The 20927-nt window shown below is 46.5% G+C and overlaps 4 protein-coding genes across 5 annotated transcripts; 3 read left to right on the top strand and 1 right to left on the bottom strand.

Moving 5' to 3' along the window:
• Positions 1 to 774: 774 nt before the first annotated feature.
• On the bottom strand, positions 775 to 4676 carry LOC147217198 (proton channel OTOP2-like). 2 transcript variants are annotated; one of them, XM_086176216.1, is made up of 7 exons: positions 4323 to 4676; positions 3495 to 3862; positions 3280 to 3416; positions 3137 to 3195; positions 2489 to 2631; positions 1570 to 2414; positions 775 to 1470 (listed from the first exon to the last, which is right to left on the bottom strand). In XM_086176216.1, exons 1-7 carry the CDS (start codon positions 4397 to 4399, stop codon positions 1300 to 1302), a joined length of 1800 nt encoding a protein of 599 aa, XP_086032342.1. In that variant the 5' UTR covers positions 4400 to 4676; the 3' UTR covers positions 775 to 1299. The 2 variants fall into 2 exon arrangements, with proteins under 2 accessions (XP_086032342.1, XP_086032343.1); XM_086176217.1 differs by having other exon boundaries at positions 3495 to 3945; positions 4323 to 4333.
• A 1495-nt stretch (positions 4677 to 6171) lies between these two features.
• Positions 6172 to 12039, top strand: ush1ga (Usher syndrome 1Ga (autosomal recessive)). The gene is made up of 3 exons (XM_086175966.1): positions 6172 to 6376; positions 9969 to 10416; positions 11251 to 12039. The coding sequence occupies exons 1-3, from the start codon at positions 6213 to 6215 to the stop codon at positions 12037 to 12039; spliced, it is 1401 nt and encodes a 466-aa protein (XP_086032092.1). The 5' UTR covers positions 6172 to 6212.
• Positions 12040 to 14318: 2279 nt separating this feature from the next.
• LOC147217196 (E3 ubiquitin-protein ligase TRIM16-like) lies at positions 14319 to 17636 on the top strand. The gene is made up of 6 exons (XM_086176086.1): positions 14319 to 14889; positions 15019 to 15114; positions 15195 to 15428; positions 15796 to 15967; positions 16081 to 16149; positions 16232 to 17636. The coding sequence occupies exons 1-6, from the start codon at positions 14488 to 14490 to the stop codon at positions 16762 to 16764; spliced, it is 1506 nt and encodes a 501-aa protein (XP_086032212.1). The 5' UTR covers positions 14319 to 14487; the 3' UTR covers positions 16765 to 17636.
• Positions 17637 to 18160: 524 nt separating this feature from the next.
• On the top strand, positions 18161 to 20858 carry otop2 (otopetrin 2). Its single transcript, XM_086176427.1, has 7 exons — positions 18161 to 18210; positions 18408 to 18808; positions 18887 to 19023; positions 19107 to 19165; positions 19227 to 19351; positions 19423 to 20222; positions 20490 to 20858. The coding sequence occupies exons 1-7, from the start codon at positions 18161 to 18163 to the stop codon at positions 20658 to 20660; spliced, it is 1743 nt and encodes a 580-aa protein (XP_086032553.1). The 3' UTR covers positions 20661 to 20858.
• The last annotated feature ends 69 nt before the right edge of the window (positions 20859 to 20927 follow it).

Here is a 20927-nt window from a genome sequence, read left to right as displayed (position 1 = left end):
ATGGACACACACACACACTCGCACACACACCAACTCAGGGGTTACACCATCCACAAACTGCACTGTACTCCAAATTATGAGCTCTGCATCTGCCCTTTTTTTATTGCTGTCACTTTAAGACATTTTAAATCACTGCACCTCAACTTTTTTGGGGCTCCATCAATAACCTTGATGCCTTTGTCTTTCCTATTGTCTGAGATATTTAAAAAAATGTATTCCTGCTCTGCAGGTTTTAGAGTAACCCATTTACTACTACTGTGTGTGAAACATATGGCAGTATTGACAGTAAAGTCAATACTTTGATAAATCAAAACTCCTCAGATAACATGATAGGGGTTCCTGCACTATCTACACACACTGTTGGTTATTTGTTTTATTGTGATTTCTATACTGCAATGTTCAAGGGCCTCCTTAAAAATCATCATGCAATATCAACAGATGAACAAAAATGAGATATACAGATGAAGATCTTTTCTTACCGGCTGCTCCCTTCAGGGGGCGCCACAGCCAATCACCTGCCTCCTTTCTAACCCTCTCCTCTGCATCCTTTCCTCTCACACCAACTTCCTGTCGTCTTTTACCTCATCTATAAATCTCCTCTGGCAGCTCCGACCTCAGGATGCTTCCACCCTGATCTTCACCACCCCCTCCTCTGCACCAAACCATCTCTGTCCGACCTTATCTCCAAAAAAGTGCATTCATTCATACATGATGTGTTCTGCCGGCTCACCATGGTGTCGATGCAAGGAAGAAAATAACTATTTTTCACTCAGTGTATTCCATTGTTGTCTTTATTTTATGCACAGTAGTAATTACCCTCACAATTACTTGGGCTCATTGTTATTGTCATTGCATGAAGTAGCATTTTAAATACATTTACAAGGAAAACAAACTTCATATTATTCCGTATAAAACCTCGTTTGCTAGCCGCTCATGACACTAACTTGCCGTTCGCGCCCGAAAAGCGCACCTTGCTTTCATTCACAAATGTACAAACGCGTTGCATGAAAGCAGACTGCAGAATGAGGGGGTGAAATTGTAAGGCTTATATCGACTGAGGTAAGAAATCGGGTGTGAAGTGACAACATGTTCTGTGCAATCGAGCAATCATTTGCAGCGACACGAGTCGCCCCGCCGTCGGCCGTTTGAGATAGTGGAAGGTGGAGGCGCTCCTGCATTTGCGGTCTTGTGAGCCCGGGCAGCACTGTCCATGTATGTAGTCAACGCTCTGCGCTTCGGAAGAAGTAACGCGTCGCTGGACGAGCAACGACTTTGTATATCTTGCTCGTTTTTCCTCCGTTACGAGTTCAAAAACACCTCGAACAGACTGGCCACTGAGTGCATGCGGTAAAAGATGCCGAAAGGAAGTCCGACGTTCACGACGGCGGCCCACAGGTTGAATTTGAAGAACTCCGTCTCGGTGCTGTGGTCAAACTGCGGGCGGGCGCCGAATGCCGGCATGATCCAAAGCTGCCGAGGGAGGAGAAACAAGAACAGGTTAAGGTTTCCGTCACTCAAAACTGAGTTTTTTTTTGTTTTTTTTAGGAGCGATGGGAGAACGGTACTCACTATGACGTTGCCTAGCAGCAAAAAGGCGCAGACCTCCTTCAACACCCGTCGCTTCCATGACAGTTTGTGCCTGTGCTCGACCGTGTCGCCGCGCTGGCCCTCTGTCGCGAGCTCCGGTTCGGTCTTGGCGTCCATGTCGGTTCCCTCGAGGTTGTTCAGATCCTTGCTCGGCTCCAGGACGTACGGATTCTCCAGCACGGTGACGTCGTGCGCCTCGTGGAAAGGCTCCCGGTGAAGGCCTTCGATTAAGAAAAAGTTCTGCAGGCCGAGCTGGATCACCATCATGATTCCCCACGTCAGGTTGAGCCTGTTCAGGTGACCTTTGGCTTTCGTCGCCACCATCGCCACGATGGTGAAGTAGCTGATGATGAACTGTCCCAGCGAGGCTCCCACCAGCAGCCCCACGTCGAGGCTGCGGGTGGGGTTTTTATCTGTCAAATGGTCCCTGTGGTCCAGCTTGTAGACGGCACAGCCGATCACCGTGGAAACGGACATCAGCGTTACGATAACTATGTTGACCACGAAGTGCATCATCACCGCTTTGTCTATCGTGTCATCATCTTTGGCCTTTTTCATCTCTATCTCGTACACGATGAAGGTCACCAGGCCCGCGAGTGCCATGAGAATCCCCAGCAGAGGCCCGAGAGAGGCGTCCCTGATGTTGAATTTGGCGGCGTGCGAACCGTGCTCCTCCGTCACCCGGCCGACGTTCTTCCACATCACGAAGGCCATGGCCGAAGCGAAGAGGCTGTACTCGATATTGAAGGGGTAGAGGTAGTAGTACGCCTCTTTGAAGATGCTGCATGACGTGTGGCTGCACTTGCACTTATCGTCGCCGTAACCCGCTGAAAGACAAGGAGGTGCGTTACATGGAGCTATGTCACCACGCGGTCAAACGCCGGGACGTCCCTCCGGTCACCTTTGCTGATATAAAGCGTCCGTCCGGAGAATTTGGTCGTGTTTTCTGGATAGTCGGGAACGGTGGTTTGGTGGACGGATTCCTCGGTGACAGCGGTCATCCACAACACCAGATTTGTGGAGAGGGTGAGCATCAACCCGCAGCTAAACACGAGCACAAGAGGAAGTGACCGTTAATGACGAAAGGGCCGATGACTATCGGACGCAAAGCTTTTATTTTCTATAAATATATGAAACGCAGCTGGAGAAAAGGCTTCCAAAATCCAGGGAATCGTTTGGATAACATAATAATCGTACTTTCTGCCAAGATTAGTATTCAATGTGTTATATTTGAGTGGAAATAAGAATAAGAATAAGAACGACTTTATTATCCCGAAGGAAATTGTTGTGCCAGCATTACAAGAAAAGAAGAGAAATATAACAATGATAAATAATAGTAGAAAATTGAATAAACATGAAAAAAATGGGGGAGAATAAGAAATACTAGGAATACTAGTATCAATATCTAATAAAATTTAATTCTAAGAATAAGAAATCTAATGAAAAAACAATTTAAATTGAGTTAACTGATTTTTCGGCCTTTTATTTTATATCAGTATTATATCATTAGCGGACGAGTTGAGAAATGTGTAATCAATTAAAACCCTACCGTGTTAGAGTCCTGTGTATCTGCACACAGTCCTTGGCATGATTGCACATGAAGTACGTCTGCAAAATAACAACACAATTGTTTTAATAAATTGCAACCAAAAAGGCTGAATTGCACAGGGTGGTATTTTTTCTTTTATTTACCTGCACGAGTATAAAAACAAGCTGCACCACGGGGAAAGCAACCTTTACAGCGGAATCACAGTGGAGGTAACCCACATAGCTGGTTATCTTGAAAATGTCCATTATGACGCTGAGGAGCCCAAATAACATGAGTCCTCCTGCAGGCGAGAGAAGGCAATATTTATCACGCTCGGTCCAATATATTGAAACGTGAAGGTCAACGGTGCTTTACTCACCCCTGAGCCACACGGGTCCGGCGTGCCCATCCTTGTAAACGACAGCGTTTTTATTCTTATGGACGTTGATGACGTAGTAAACCATCCAGATGGAGGTCAGGAGGACCAGGATGATGAGAAAGATCTGCACGTCAGAAATGCTGATGTCGACGTGGTTGTAGGCGCTGCCGCTAGCCAGGGCGCAACCCAGCATCAGAACGTTGATACAGATGACCCCGGAAAGCACCCATCCCCAGTATCGGCCCCGCTCCCGGACCACGCCGGAGGAGCCGTCGGGGTCGGGCTCGCGAGTGTTCCCCGCTTGCTCCGGCGCGTTGATGTTGTTGGACAGGTGGGCTTCTTCCGCTTCTTTCTCTTTGTCCGTCATTCTAAACGGTTCACACGGTTGTCCGTCGGTCAAACATTTACACGGATAGTCAGTGTCCAAACACATGATTCCACTCTGCAAGAGCTACACAAATGGGAAATTCACTGTATCTGCTCATGAATGATACAGGTTAAACAGCTACACCCACTGCCTTCCTGTAAAGGCAGATCCCGCCCCGGAGAAACTATTCCTTGAATACGGCATCTGCATAATTATCACCTCATCAGATCCGCACAAAGGCACAGCTTAGAAATCAACACCGGCGTTTGAATTTAACTGCTCGGCCGCGGATCTGAGAGAACACGAATACTGTGATACTCCCATAGGGGAGGGAAGCGATTATATTGCCTCATCGCTCAAATGAACCATCAAAAGTCGCATTTGCCAATAAAGTCTTAAACCTGAGGGGCTTCTAATAAGGGCTGAGAAAAGAATAAGAATAAGAAACGGTGAGGACGTACCTGTAAGTCGACCCGATGTAGAGGGAGTCTGAGAGGCCGTCCGAGCTGTTGTTGCTTTTATACGCGCCCAAATACATTGTTGTTTACTGCGCAGGGGAGTCATAAATGTCAAAAATTCTGTTATATATCAACACCATATTATGACCAAACACAGGGTGTTTTGCACAAAATATTCGGGTAAAGTTCAAAGGACGTTTCCGTGAAAAAGCTTTTCTGGACAATTCCAAAATACAAGGAACCGGTTCCGTTTTCACACAAACAGCAGGTTTTTGATGGTATGCAATACATTATCAATGCCAGCTGTTGGCTAGACGTTTTACCAGCATGTGATAAACCTGCCATCACCCGCTGGCGTTTACCTTTGGGGGGTTTATGTTTTTTTTTGTTTTTTTTTTTTGTCCAACTTGACCAGTTTTTGACATGCTGCTCACAGGGATTATTTTAATCCTGCTTCAAAGAGGGGAAGTTTTTCTTTCAGCGTCGCTTGAAGTCACCGGGCGTGATCGCGATGAAAGCGTTGGAGTGGCCGCAGACCTCGGGCCCCTCGGTCAACGCAACAACAATTCTTGTGTTTCTCCAAGGAGGGGCTTCGTCACACCACACTCGGTGGAATTCTTCCTCATTGGCGCTCGGCGCTTACCAGCATCGAAACAATGCTTTGTCAAACATTAGGATGACTCAGTCGTTCATTGTCACAACGTGTGATTCCCCTCCCCGCCCCCAACCAAACCCCGGGGACACGAGGAACCAGTGCATCCGCCTCCAGCCGGGGCTCATCTAAAGTTTGAGCTCGATCTAGTTGGAAATGTGAGTTTATGAAAATAAAAATTAAAGTGTTTTTAAATACAATCTCTCCGGGCATACGGAGCGGTCGATGAATACCTGAAATACCTTTACTTGATCGGCAGCATGTCACGTGTTTCGCATTTCACGATTGATTTATTTTTATTTTTTTGTTCTATTTTGAAGTTTTTGTTTTACTTTTATGATTTATTTGAAAGTTTTATTTTTGTTTTTCTTGTTTGGTTTTTCTGTGGTGGCTAGGTTAGGTAATTGACGGTTGCATTTTTTGTTATTTTGATAGCTTGCTTGTTTGTTTTATTACTTGTTATCTTCTTTCTGATCTGAATCGGGCTTGTGAATATGCTGCTCGAAAAAATAAAGGGAACAATTAAACCACACGATGTAACTCCAAGTCAATCACACTTGTGTCAAATCAAACTGTCCACTTAGGAAGCAACACGGATTCATTTGGACTTGTTTTAAGGACATTAGATGAAAGTGGGATCAGACTGTTGTGTGTTTTTCCACTTTCTTTTTGGGTGTGACTCCAAATCCAGACCTCCATGGGTTCATACATTTGATTTCCATTGATCATTTTTGTGTGATTTTTTTGCCAGCACATTCAACTATGTCAAGACCACAGAATTTAATAAGAGCATTTCATTCATTCATATCTAGGTCATGTTATTTTAGTGTTCCCTTTACTTTTTTGAGCTCAACATAGTAACATCTTGTCCTGTGTAATAACAAATGCTGTTTTAGTTTATTTTTGTCTATTTCTTATTTTAAAGTGTTTTTATTTTGTTTTCTTTCATATTTGTTTTATATTATTTTTGCTTTTACTTTTACTTTTTTTTTTTTTACATTATTTTGAAGGGTAAGTGTCAGCTGTAAGGGGGTTCGGATGACGACTGCCGGGAGGGGGGGTTTTCTTTCTCCCCCCTCCATCCCCTCCATCCCCCGGTTTTGGCCACGGGGAGCAGCAGTGGGACGCGCCGCCGCCCGCCCGCCCGCCGCCGCTTCCCCTGGAGACCGCCGACGCGAAGAAAACACCCGAGGTGCAGGAACTCGGTGTCGGGGACGACATGGGAGTCGAAATCCTGCACCATGAATGACAGGTACCACAAGGCGGCCCGGGACGGATACCTGGACCTGCTGAGGGAGGCGACGCGGAAAGACCTGAACGCACCGGATGAGGATGGAATGACACCGACCTTATGGGCCTCTTATCACGGCAACCTGGAGGCTCTGCGGCTGATCGTGGCCAGGGGGTGGGTATATGCAAGTGATGGTGTGACTCAAACCCCCTCCCCTGAATATAGAACACCATTAGAGTGAAGATGTTATCAACTGTTAGAAGTCAGAGGATTAGGGATTTTTTTTTTTTTTTTTTTTTTTTTTTTTGCAACTCACCAATGTGCCTGCAGGATTAATGTTCAAACTGAAGGTGATTTAGAATCCGTGGGGTTTGTGCAGCTTCCTCCCCTCAGCTCCACAGCGGGACCAGCCACCTGAGAGGGCAGCAGGTTTTGTGGGGAGAGAGAGAAAAAATGAGAGAGAGAAAGAGAGAAGTGGGGAGAGAGAGAGAGAGAGAGAGAGAGAACAAAAAGCTTTGTCCGACAAATAACTTGTCCGGCGACAGAATGTTTGGTCAGTTTTGAAGGGGAAGAAAAAGAGGGAGAAAAATAACAACAACGTCGTTACACTTGACACCATTGTTTGAGATGTGATGCATTGAGAGCAGGAAAGGAAAAGCACCCACTCGACAGGCCCTGCCGCATTTCAGGCTCCGGCTTCAGTTCCTCTCAATTTCTGACGATGACATGAATCCAACTCGACTTAATACACAAGAGAGCTTTTTTGAATTGACTATTTGATGGATGAATAAATCAATGTCATCGGATCCAAAAAGTAGACCAGCGGACAGCTGGCTCAAAAATTGAAACATTTTATTTTAAATTTTCTATTTCATTATTTGTCAATTTATATCGTTAATATATTTACAATTTTCCATTTTATTATCTATTTATTTCCATTTTTATTCAATTTCTATCATTTTTTTGCTGGATTCTGGGTTTGATTTTTAGTGTTATTTATCTTATTTGATTTTCGCTTATTTTTTCTATATTGCGTGCTACCATTGCATGTCAGTAGGAGGTAGCTGGTAGCCCTCAGGTCCGTACAGTACATGAGCCATTGGAAGCAAGATAATCACTGCATTGTGGAAAAGCACATGCATGGAGGGAGAGGGAGTGTATGCGATGTGCAGACATCACCGCTCAAATCTACTTTTGCATTCTGGACGCTTGTACATTTATAATGGCCTGCAAAAGCACAGTTCTAGCTCAGATCTTGACCAAATAAGATGTAAAGTAACTAGATACGGTTCAGTATTTTGTTGTGATTTACCATGAGAAGCATTGAATTGCTACACAATCACGAGTGAAATTAGACGGTTTCATCCAATGAACCGGAAACGTCATTTTCAGCCGGTTCCATCGACAATTTAAACATTTTGTCGGTTTTTGGGCAGGGCTGTGCAAACGGGAATATGTCTGAGGCACCGGTGGGACGCGGAAACACGGCACTCACGCCTGACCTGGTTTGCCTGCCAACCAGAAAAAATTGGTCCATTATGAGCGTCCGTAATTGAGGAACACTCCCTCGGCGGGGCGCGACAAGTCATCCATGCCCCTTTTTGAAATTCATTCAGATGCCGCAGCTCAAACACGGGAGATTAATGTTGTTTTTTTTTTTTTATTGTGAATGCAAAATATTCCCGTGTAGAATATATCAACAGTGCCTCAGACGTCGAAGGCAGGTTGGCATAACAAGCATTGCATAATGGTATTAAACCGAGTTCCCACGGACCGAGTGAATACTTTCGGAGAAACCAAAACGATATAATGACGTATATCGCTGCTTTACAGTTTGATGGGGAAGCGTGCAGTGCTGTACCGCGTAAGACGACCCTAACATCAAGCTGTCACTGAGCGCCAAGACGCAAACAGCCCATAATGTGATAAAGAACAAGGGATGAGCGGAGTTATTAGGGCGGTCATCATTTTACAGGGATGAACATAAATTACCCCACGTAAAGCTATCATGTGAGATATTCCCGACAGGCGTATTGTATAAACTCGGTTGAAAAAGCGATAAATATGCCAGCTAGGAATAAAAAGATGAACACGGCAAATTACAGCTTATCTTTTGACATAAACGTATGGCTTTATACGCCGCCTCTCGCGTTTCACTGCAAGGTCAACGGCCTAACGTCTGCGTTTGATCGCTGTTTTATTTTTGGCCGTTCGCCACGTATACAAATCGAGCAATCGGCACCGCCGGGAAGGTTTTTTTTAAACTCAATCTAGACCGAAAAGGCCCGGGGGTTAAAATCAGAACTGCTTGAATTGGATTCTGGCACCGACGACACACATTCTCTTGAGAAAAAACCCACCGAGGGCATCCATAAATAATGCATCTGCCCTTTGAACGTTGCCCTCGTGTCGGTTTCATCAAATATTCAGCGGCTCTGTAAGTGTTTTGATGGAGGTGTGGAGAAGTCGAGGCACGCTGTCACTTCTGCAGCGGGTAAATTCAAGGGTCTGCTCATCAGATAGATGGACAAACACATTCATTCATTTAGGGTCACATAAAGATACTGTAAATACAACCGTTCGCCCTCTCATTCACTCACTCACAATTTAGGGTCTCACCACTGTGCCATCAATCCGACCTAAAAAAAGAAAAAAAAAATTCAATAAGAAAAAAAAAAAAAAAAAAATCAGCTTATTGATACCCAAAGGGGAAATTCCTTTGTCACAGCAGCGGATGTCAAAAAATAAAAAAGTAAAATTAATATGAATATAAAAGACAATAATGGACAACATAAAGGAAACAGTAAGGGTGAAAATCACACAACCAGACCTAAACGACAATAAAAGTAGAGTGACAATAGCAATGTCAGAAAACAATTGCAATGACAGAAATTATAAAAAAGTGTGTGTGTATATATGTATATACATATATATATATATAACTAAAATTGTGTTTTGTGGAAAAACCTGGCCGTCGTATGCATTATAAATATAAATAGTATTGTGAATGTGTAAACTGTAAGGTGCAGACAGACAGTGGGGAAGAACCACTCCGAGGATCTCAGCTTTCTCCAGTAATGTAATGTAACACACACACACACCCATACACACCAGTTTTTACAAGGATTTTACTTTAAAATTCAAAATGTATTGGTGTTAACAATGTAAAATGTTGCTATGTTTTTTTCAGTATAACATCAGAAAGGATCTGCTGTGGCTCGGAATAGAATGAGGAAAAAATAATGCTAATAATATTAATAACAATTGCTCCATCACTTGTTTACATCACTTTTCTGACCGAAGGAATTTCGCGTGACATCAGCGTCTCTGCGGACTCGTGCCTTGTGAGTCGGCCGCGAGCCCGTTCGGCCCCCCCTTGAAACTGGATACAGATAGTGTACCGCTGGCGCTGGCAAGTCTGTGCTCATGTTACAGGCCGAGAGCACCGAGACAAACACAGAGGTGTCTCTTGAGTTCACGGACTCCTAAAAATGTTCACCTTCGCCACACATAACCGTCAAATCCTCGCCCAGTGAAACGTTAATATTGATATCCAATGGGTAAAATTGGTGACAGGCTTTTAAAAGCTCGGTCAAAAAGGTCGGACGGTTGACTCGCGGGAGCGGCCGAGGTGACTTTGAATTATTAAGTACGTTCTCGTTGCCGTGGCTACCAGGTCAGCGCTCAGAACGTTTAGGCTTTAAATCGGAATTGATATTAGTTAAACCGACGCTACATCTGATGTGGATTTTCTTGTGGTCCGCAGCGGGAACCCGGATAAATGCGACATATGGGGGAACACGCCGCTCCACCTGGCCGCTGCCAACGGGCACCTGAACTGCCTTTTCTTCCTGGTGTCTTTCGGTGCCAACATATGGTGCTTGGACAATGACTACCACACGCCGTTGGACATGGCGGCCACCAAGAACCACATGGATTGCGTCCGTTATCTGGACTCCATCGCCTCCAAGCAAACGGGCCTCAACCCCAAGCTGGTCGGCAAGCTGAAGGACCGGGCCTTCCGTGACGCCGAACGGCGAATCAAAGATTGCGCGAAACTGCAGAAGAAGCACCACAAGAGAATGGAGAAGAAGTTTCACAAGGAAGCTTCCGAGCCATCGGACGTCATGAGCTTCTCCAGCCGCTCGAGTAGCTCGCTCAGCCACAAGCTGCACCACTTGAACGCAGCCTCTGTCAGCGTGCCATATTCTCAGGTCAGGGATCGGCTGTTTCGGCGATTCCTTGAAGAGCATGTACAGTGTGCCCCCGCCATCAAAATTCACAGCGAAAAGTGAATTTCCACAAAGTAGCGACGCGATGATTCGATTGTATTTCCCTCAGCAAACATCACTCAATCCTTTATCAACCTCCCTGCGCGTACGCTTGCCTAGCGTTTTTTTTTTTTTTTTTTTTTCAGAAACATCGTTATAGGCAGTTGCTGCCACTGTTTTTTTGTGGTCAAAAATGGTTTTCTCACCTGCCATGGCCCCGTCGGTCGAGTTACAAAAGTGGACCGACGGACTCATATCGTCGTCCCGATCTTCCCGATCTCTTTGAGCGTGAGACCGGTCCCTTCGATTTCGTCCTCTTCTTGTCGCTTCTCTTCCCCTTCCTCGCCGGCAGGCCTCGTCATCTCAGTGAGATGTTAGTGATCATGTCATCGTCATTGATGTCATCGGGAGTCATGTCGGAGAGGCCGTCTCCTGCCAGCAAAGGAGAGCTTGAATTTAATGCATTTTATAAACTGGATTTTAATTTAATTGTACTATGGCTAGAATATGGCTATGTCATCACGAATATTTTTTTTCAAACACTGCAAAAAAAACGTTGAAGAACGATAAATCTCGAGCATCGAATGACAAAAAAGTCCGCAAATTAGCGAGGGCGCGAAAGCCGAACCGTGAAGTAGCGAGGGTCCACTGTACACAAATGAAAATATGAGTGAAGGAAGAGCATCGATGCATTTTGCAGCTGTCAGTACTTGTAGTTTTTATATTTGTTACGCTTTCACTGGTTGTTTCATGACTGTCTTGCCGCTGTCCTGTTAGGCTACTCTCCACGCCACCAACCGCGGGAAGACGAAGATCCAGAAAAAGCTGGAGAAGAGAAAACAAGGAGACGGGACGTTCAAGATCTACGAAGACGGAAGGAAGAGTGTGCGCTCCCTCTCCGGACTTCAGCTGAGCAACGATGTCATGTTTGTCAAACAGGGGACCTACGTCAACTCCAAGGATCACGGCCGCCGCAACGTACGCGACATGTTTCCCACGGACAACGATGATGCCATATCACGTGCCATGAGCGAGCCGGACCTCCACGGGGCCAACGCGGACTACTCCGAGATCAGCACCGACTCCGGCCACGATTCCCTGTTCAACCGGCCCGGTCTGGGCACCATGGTTTTCAGGAGGAATTACGTGAGCGGGGGAATGTTTGACCTCGCTGGTCAAGACGACGGGTCACCAGATACCGTGCGTTTACGCAGCAGGTTGCGGCAGTATTCGGGTCTGGATGGCGACAGCATCGGTAGCGCACGCAGCCTCCAGGAGAGGAACGCCGAGGAGCTGCCTTGGGAAGAAGTGGAATTGGGCCTGGATGACGACGACGAGCCGGACTCCAGCCCCCTGGAGGTCTTCTTGGCCGCGCAGAGCATGGCCGAGTTCTACTCCATCTTCAAGAGGGAAAAGATCGACATGGAAGCATTACTGCTGTGCTCTGATCTCGACCTCAAGAGTATTCACATCCCCCTGGGGCCGAGGAAAAAGATTCTAGATGCCTGTAAGAGACGTTTGGAAACCATAGAGGACCCCGATTGCATTGAGGACAGTGAACTGTGAGTATTTAGCCAATGGCATGATTTGAAAATCTAGCCCCGGACAAAACCAAGCTAAACAACCGAGATATATTTCAATCACACTTAAAGGTGCCTTTTGGATTTTAATTCTAATCCTTGCTTAGTCCTCCTTGGCAGAAATTGAGGTTTCTGGAATGGACTCCGTCAGTCATATCCGTGTATGTTCTGTAACTTGGCACGTAACCGCTGCCATCTGTTGCTAAGTGCGAAGTCGGCTGATTGGCCGGTGTCCTTCTGTGAATGCACGATGGAGGTGCATGCGTAAAGGACACCGTTCAGTGTCATGCAAATGGGTCAGACATGTTTTCCTTCCTAGTCCTTTTGAGCCTTCAACTGACTGAAACCTTTATCCGAAAATAATTGCTCTCTCACGATGGGAGGACAACCCTCTGATGTCTTCAACTTAAGGTCAATGGATTTAGAAATTTCATCCCCAGCTCTCTTTTTCTGTATTCAATACTATTCTCCAACAATGAAGGATTTAATATGTGATGTATGACTGAGCATGTAAGAACTCCTCAAAATTAGATATCGTGGAGCCCATTTTTGCTTCTGGTTGTCTCACATGAGATTTTTCTTTTGTGTGTTCTGCAGATGATCCTCCTGCTGTGAGCTCATCCCACCTCCAAGGTCAGCGGGTGGATGGAAAACGGCCTCCGCTAAAATGTATCCGCCTTACGCCGGATTACATTCACGCACTCACACACAGATGGCAGCAGAGTTGCCATGCGAGGCGCTAACCGTACAATCGGGAGCGAATGGGGGTTCCCGAAAACGTTTCGGCATGCAGGCGAGGGAGAGATGGGGGTTGAACCACAGGATCGGAGAAACACCTGCTCATGAAGGAGAAGATGTCCGTTGGCCAGAGAGAGAAAGCTAAAGGATTTTCCCTCCGTTGCGAACAAAGCGGAACGGACGCGGTCGAGTTGAATATATCGGACATGTGATTGGACATCGTTAGCCCGGCCTGAATGATAGTATTCTCAGAGAAGCATTGCGGCAACCCTTTGTCCCTGCATGATTTCACAAACTGAATGATCGTTCTCCCGCTGCGGTGTCACGTGCACGGCGAGCAACAGGGAGCCGATTGTGGGGGGGCCGTGTCCCCTGAACTTGTTGGCCCCTGTGGGGTTAATCATCTACATCATGTGCCTACATTGCCCGTGCCTGTGCATTTGTTTTAGAGCTTTCTTTTCTTGTCTTTTTTTTTTTTTTTTTTTTTTTTGTTTCACAATGTTTGACAGTCATTTTCAGTCATGCACCGTCTTCCAGTGTATCCTCAGAGCGTTTGATTTATTCTGTCAGCTCACAATTCTCAAGTTTACATCTAGTAAGCCACGTCAGCCCAGTGGTTTAAATGCCAACGTCTGTCAACTGCACATGGATCACCAGTCTGTTTTATTGTCGCACCGTCTCCGGATCATTTTATAGTAAATCATTTGCACTTGTGCACATATCTTTAGATATCAACATGACAATGTCTTAGCTATAGGTTGCTTGAATATTATGGGATGTTGACATTAACCTTCTTGATTTGTTTCGAGCGGTGAATGTCTGGAAGTAGAGGTAGCCGTGTCGCACTTTCCCGACGGTATTTCATGTGCAGAGCAGCAAAAATATTGAAATTCAGAGGCGTCTTTGTCGCGCCTGTTCATAGTTTGGCAGAGTCTTAAGAATCCTGAATTTGCAGGCTCAATAACGGGAACTAGTACATTATTTGGATATAGCAGGATGGTATTGTTGTATGAATTGATGAGCTCCTGTTGGCCCCCTGGAGAAAATGAGTCGGGTTCATTTGCAAAACACAGGAGTTTATTAAATTCTGTGTTGTCCACAACACAACCTGTCTCAAATGTTTTGCGTGTGGTCTTTCGCTTGAGTTTTCACAGGTCAGTGACCTGCATGTCTGAGGCGTTGCCTGTTTACAAGCAGACAGCGAAAGGCTTGTTTTGGCACCAATCGCCGTCAGCGTAATCCTGAAGTAGTGCAGACAAAAGACGAACGGCAATTCGGTCGTGTGACTAACATCAGGAAGTTGGAGCTGTCACAAAACCGCACGGCTGTGACACAGCACTCCTTATCGAAAGGAAACACTATTTGCCAAGATAGGGGGACTTGGTGGGGGCCAGTTTACATGAATTCAATAAGTTTATCACAAATAAAAAACAAATAATCTCATCGGCGTTATTCCTAAAACCACTATGACGAGGACGAAACCATTGAGGCGATACAATGATATACTCGTCATTTACACCCCTTATCTGTTTTTTGGCGTCCGTATTTAGCCTCGTTTGACTGGATACGGCGCAGAGCGAAGACGTGGAAGGCTCGGGCTCCCGTCAGGGCTCTGGTCTCAGAGGAAGAGGGAAATAACAGCAGCCAGAACTTTCGAGTAGGGTGTATTTAAGGTCACCGAAACGTCGTTTGAAACATGGCGGACGCCGTCGGTAACGCCGAGGAGGACGCGGGTCAGCGCGGCGACCGAGGAACGAAGGAGGAGCTCGGAAGGCATACGTCCGACTCGCCGCCCCCGCGAGATGTGCTGTGTGACTTCTGCGAGGAGAAGCCCGACAAGGCCTTAAAATCCTGTCTGACCTGTATGGTCTCTTACTGCGAGGCTCATCTCAGGCCTCATCGGATAAACGCCAATTTTCACCACCACAGGTTGGTGGACCCCCTCCATGACGTCAGGCGTCGGACTTGTCAGATCCACCGTCTTCCACTCCAGCGCTTCTGCCTCCGGGAAAACTGCTGCATCTGCGTCGAGTGTGAAATCCAAAGGCATAAAGATCACAATACTTTATCAACGGGGGAGGCTTTCACTCGGATGGAGGTGCCGGAATATTTTTACAGCTATTTATCGTCAAACGCGTTTGTGATTGGGTTGCGTGCTCAAACAGACAGGCCGTTTATAACTATTTTCAATTTCTTGGTCCATGACGCCTTCGATTATCGGACGTAGAAATACTTGGAGAAGAAAAAGCAGCAGATGAATCAGAGAGTCCTCGCAGCTGAGAAGACGATGGCGAAGCTGCTGGACAAGAGCGTGGCGGAAAAGGTGGGGTTTACTATTCGGCAAAGTGCTACTAAAATCCACTTTGAATGCACAATCCTAATCCCGACCTTTTCTCCGTTCAGTCGTCGATGCAGGAGGTCCTTGACAAAGTGGAAGCCCAGTTTTACAGACTTCAGGCGGCCGTGGACGAGGCCAGGAAAGGGGCCGTGGAGATGCTGGAGGGGGAGGGGAAACAGACCATAAGGCAGGCCGAGAGTCTCCGCGCACATCTGGGCCAGAGGAGAACAGAGCTGAAGAAGAGTTTAGCCGAAATTCACAAATTGTCCTGGAGTAAGACAGATGTTGAATTTCTGCAGGTACTGGATATATATTTGAAAAGGTCGGGAGATTTCGGCGTTTCCCCCTAAATTTTTTTCATGTCGTTCGCATGATCTGGGAGCAGAACATGGTGTTCCGTGAGATCCTTTATTTTGGATGCTGGCGTGTTGACAGTGTAAACAAACAGAGTGCTTTGGCGTTTCCGAGAAGACAAATTTTGAACGACAAAAATTTGGCAACGCAGCGGTTCGCACTTCCATCTCAGAGCAAGAAGGTCCCCGGTCCAAATATAGTTGCGATCGTCTCCGACCCTCCCCCCAAAGAACCCTGAGTCCGGAAGAACTAATTCTCACGTTTTTATTCGATCTAGATGATCAAACTACATTCGTTCTTTGTTCATTCCAGGGGTTCTCCGAGTGGAATGAAGGCAACGCTAACGTGTATTTTCCAGGCGTGTACATGACCTGCACGGACAACCTGGACTCTTACGTCCAAGTCGTAACCGAAGCTACGGAGGAGATGTGTGACCTGATCCGCTCGTGCTTTTCGTCCAAAATGAGTCAGGTTGTCAGCGCCGGTGAGTCTTCGGTATCTTATTCAACAAATATGACGGCTGCTTATACGTCCCTTCTGAACGCTTCTGTTCATCACAGAAATCAGTCAAGTACAATATTCTGTTTGATACTTCAGTTTGCAAGCCCCAGTTGCAGAGTGCCGTCCCTCTACCTGAACCCCAGACCCGGGAGGACTTTCTAAAATGTAAAATCACCGTCGTCACATTATCCTCGGTTTGTTTCGTCACACTCAGCGCTAACTCTCCCTCGCCCCCCTTGAACCGTAGATGCAAAGAGCTTGACCTTTGACCCAAACACCGTTCACACTTTCCTGCGAATAACGGACGACAACAGGAAACTGATCAACACGAGCCCCTGGTACCACAGCTACCCCGCCCACCCAGACCGCTTCCAAGAATGGCGCCAGGCGATGAGTCTGAAGAGCATCTATCAGGGGAGGCACTACATCGAGGCGGAGCTGAGTGGAGATGGGGCGCACGTGGGGATTACGTACAAGAGTATCGACCGTGGCGGAACGGAAAGCACGAGCTGCATCACCGGCAACGACTTTTCCTGGTGCATCGGGAAGACCAGCCGCGGTTGTTTCGGCTGGCACGCCGGCGTGGAGACATTCCTGGAGGACTCCGATATCACCAGAGTCGGCTTATACGTGGACTTCAACCGCGGCGACGTATCGTTTTACGATGTTTCCGGTCCTTTCAAGTTCCTTCACAAGTACCAGGGGGATTTTATTGAGCCCCTGTATGTCATCATCTGGCTGTCAAAGAATGAAAATATGGTTTGTCTGGTAGATTTGTAGTTTTGGAGTTTACATAACATGGTAGAGAAAATCGTGATATACTTAGATGATAGTGGAATAAATGTTCTGAAGCTATAAACACCAAACATTTTCAACAGACGGTGTGAAATAAGCACCAGAGGGCATCAGGGTCAAAGATCCAACCGGGTTCTAGATTCACAACATTCATCCTGAGCTCCGAAGAGCAAAGTCAGAGGACAATTTGATGTCGAAAATCTCCCTCCGAACTCTCGCGCTCGACAGAAATGCCGAGCTGACCGGCGCTGCAGTCGAGGAACCCTGGTTTCAGACTGATCACTGTCGAGTCTCAACGTGGACTACAGATGCAGATGTTCCATCTCCCATCCAGAAGGGGTTCGTCAGTTCTAACAGGCCGCGAGGATAAACAACCGGATGACCGAGAACCAAATCCAAAGCTTCCCATGTTGCGGACGTTACCAAGTTGCAAACAGCTGCCAAAAACAAGGATCAAAAGATATGATACGACACTCTGTCAGTTACATCTGCTCGGCATTCTGGGACATTTCCTGCAAGTCCACACACATTTCAGCCTCTGCGATCAACCGGCAAGTCAGTTTCCTGCTTGGCATTTTATTGTCTCTACAGGGAACTTTCTAAAACTGGAATAGCTCAAGTTCAGTTTACTTTCTCACAGCCGGTGTCAGAAATCCATTGTTCATAAAGGACATTTGGTGTGTTTTTTTTCACCATCTTTTCTTTATTTAAAAGATAAGGTAACCTTTGTTTACATCCGAGGCGATTCGTCTGGATCATGCTTATATCTTATTGAGATAATACCTGAGTGAGAGCACTTTTCTGTATCTTTTAATAAATCAGAGAGGTGTGACAAATAAGGGGAGTCTGTTATTTATGCAAAATAATCCTATGTGACTTTTTAGAATGAACAAAATCAGCAAAAAAAAACCAAAACATATCAAGCACCAAAATGCGACAAACGCCAAATTCTATATTCCAGAAGCATGAATGTGTATCTTGGTATCGCCACGCTTTTTCATCTATTTGGCTGGCATTGGACATCTACAGTGGATTCCACCTGCAAAATACTCCTAACACTCAGATTCATATCTGAAGACTTCTTTTCCTTCTGCTACCAATTGAAGGCAGCGATGGAAAACTCCTTGCAGGAAGTGTTGCGCTGCTATCGCTATCTGGAGGTTAATCACCCGGAACTGACTGCACCTGTTTTTCATCAGTGACCCACCTTGCGTCGGCCCCGGCTTTGCAACATTCGACCAGCAGAGAAGCGACAAAGAGGGTTTTCCTGCTTTTTTTGTTTGTTTGTTTATTTACTTCATTTTAGCGCCACCTCTGACTTATCAGAAATTAGTCTGTGGGATCACATTTCACTTTAATTTGAGCTTTGAAACACCGCATAATGAGAACTGTGGCTCAGAAGATGTTAAGGAGCTGCAACAAACTGCTGAGGTAAAGTCTGTTTGCTATTGACTTTACCAAACTATGTGCGATGAGGATTTGAAACTTTAAAATGCACCTTAATAAACGTGCCTAGTGGGAACAACCTTTATATTTTGGCACTTATATACCACTCCATCCATAGTAAAATATTAGAAAACCACAACTCCATTGATTTCAATTGCACTTTTAAAAATTGTCATTCACAGAAAAACACCCAACGAAGTTCTGGAAGCTCATCCGTCCAACATTGAAGCGGCAGCGGAGATGGAAAACATCCAGCATCTGCCCCGCAGCTCCGACCCTCCGGAAACCGGAATTGCGCGGGAATTCGTCCACCGCGTGGAGACGGTGGCGGAGAGGACGCACCACGGGGGCGGTTGGCTCCTCTCCGGCATCATCTGCACCAACATCCTCATCTTGGGCTGCGCTCTGGTCAGCAGCAGCGCTTTCCGTAAAGTGGCGGTCACCGCCGTGCACAGGCAGATCTTCCTTATCTTCCTGTTACTCCTGACGATGCTGTGGATGTTTTTTTACACCGTGGTCACGTACAGGAAAGATCAAGCGGTCTTGTGTCGGGACGGCCACGCCGGACCCGTGTGGCTCCGAGGTGAGAGCTCCTTCACGTGGTTTAAAGATACACCCCGGCGTGGGGTGTATCTTTAAACTGCGACGCTTTGCGTTTCAGCCGGACTCGTGCTGTTCGGCCTGCTCAGTCTACTCATGGACATCTTGAAGATCGCCTACTACGTCGGGTACCTCCACTGCGAGTCCGCTGTCAAAGTGGCGTTCCCTGCCGTACAAGCGGTGTTTCTGGTCGCCCAGGTAACAACCCAGAAAAGCGTTGTGTTCACGCGTGAGGAATTTCCATGACGTCGCAGAACTGAATGAATGAAATGTATCACCAGACGTACTTCCTGTGGGTTCACGCGAAGGACTGCGTGCAGCTTCACACCAACTTCACCAGGTAAACGACTCCGTTGACGTAGTCTTTGGTACGGCGCGAATTTTATGTCCTCTTTCTGAAGGTGCGGGCTTACGGTCACGCTCTCGACAAACCTGGTGGTGTGGATGGCGCTGGTGACGGAGGAGTCGCTCCACCAAACCGAAGTCCCCGATCTGAACGTCTCGGTCTCGCACAAGATGTACAGAGGTTTGCGGACGTTTTTTCTTTCAAATCCTATTCAGCTTTTAAAGACCGTCTCAACTCTGACCTCTCGACAGCCGGCTACGGAAACGACTGCGCGTGCAGTCATTCGGTATGCGACACCTTCAAGGTGGCCTTCTACTACCTGTACCCCTTTAACATCGAGTACAGCCTCTTTGCTTCCGCCATGGCTTACGTCATGTGGAAGAACGTCGGTCGACTCGCGGAGGACCACGACCACCACGCCGTCGAGTTCCATCTGAAGGACGTGCGTTTCGGCCCCGTCTCTGGAGTTCTTCTTCTGCTGGCAGGACTTGTTACCTTCATAGCTTACGAGGTGGACGTCGTCAAAGAAGACGCCGCGAAGCGCAGCGAGGCCCTGCTAATTCATTTCACCATGAATATCGTAATCGTGAGCCTGATGTCCGGGGCCACGATCGTTGGCTGTTTCATCTACAGGTTGGACCACAGGGAGCACGTGTCTGGGAAAAACCCAACTCGCAGCCTGGATGTTAGCCTCTTAGTTGGAGCGTCCGTCGGGCAATTTATAATCAGCTATTTCACTATAGTGGCCGTGGTGGCCACGGGAGCCAAAGGCTACCTGGACGCTCTCAACCTGTCCTGGGCCGTCCTGATGGTGATCCAGCTCAGCCTGCAGAACTACTTTATCATTGAGGGGCTGCATCGCGAGCCCTTCCACATCATGCAAGAGGCAGCTCTGCATACGAATGCGCATGCCTTCCGAGAAAACGCCGATTTAAGAGCTGCCCGAGAGAACAATAAATCCGCCCGTTTGCTGGCTTCTCATGTCCGGCCGAACTGGAAAAGAAGAATCCTGAAGGAAGTCTGCATATTTCTACTGCTGGCAAATATAATTGTGAGTTATTTGCTTGCCTTTGCGGTTTCTGGAGTTGTATTGTTCTTTGCACTTTTTTCGGATTGTTGCGCTGGATTCCTATGCAACGATTCGAAGGCCACAGCACAACCTCAAAGTTTTCTACATCCACCCTCACCCTCATCCTGATTTTTGCCTCAAGTGTCACCGATCTGCATTTTCATCATGCATACCTTTTTACCTCCTGAGGTCTCACCCGCTGACCTTTTTTTTTTTTTTTTTTTTTTTGTTTCTTTGTTTATTCCACAGCTGTGGATCATGCCTGCGTTTGGCGCTCGTCCTCAGTTCGACCACGTCGTCGAAATCCGATTCTACAACTTCACCATGTGGGCCGCCGTCGTGAATATCGGGCTCCCTTTTGGAATTTTCTACCGAATGCATTCTGTCGCCAGTCTCTTTGAGGTGTATTTAATCACATAGCTTTTTAACCTTTTTCAAAAATGTTCCTATTTAAAGCCTTAATTTTTCTGTTTCATTGTCTTGTGACTTTTTTTTTTTTTTTAATTAAATTTTAACCGAGTAACTTGTCTGCTGACCTAAAACTGATTGCTTTTTTTTGTTTCTACAAACTTCCTATTATAGTGTAAAGTAAAGACCAATCAGGGAAACTACCAGCAGTGGTCACTGCTTGTAAGACTCCAGTACAGTAGTAAACTGAGGCTGTGAGAGATTTAAATATTTTAACTT

Source organism: Fistularia commersonii, chromosome 28 (assembly GCF_037954325.1).
Source record: "Fistularia commersonii isolate RoL2024-O1a breed Wild chromosome 28, RoL_Fcom_v1.0, whole genome shotgun sequence".
Taxonomy (NCBI): domain Eukaryota; kingdom Metazoa; phylum Chordata; class Actinopteri; order Syngnathiformes; family Fistulariidae; genus Fistularia; species Fistularia commersonii.
Note: the sequence above shows the minus strand (reverse complement) of the source record. Positions and strands in the feature narration are given on the sequence as shown.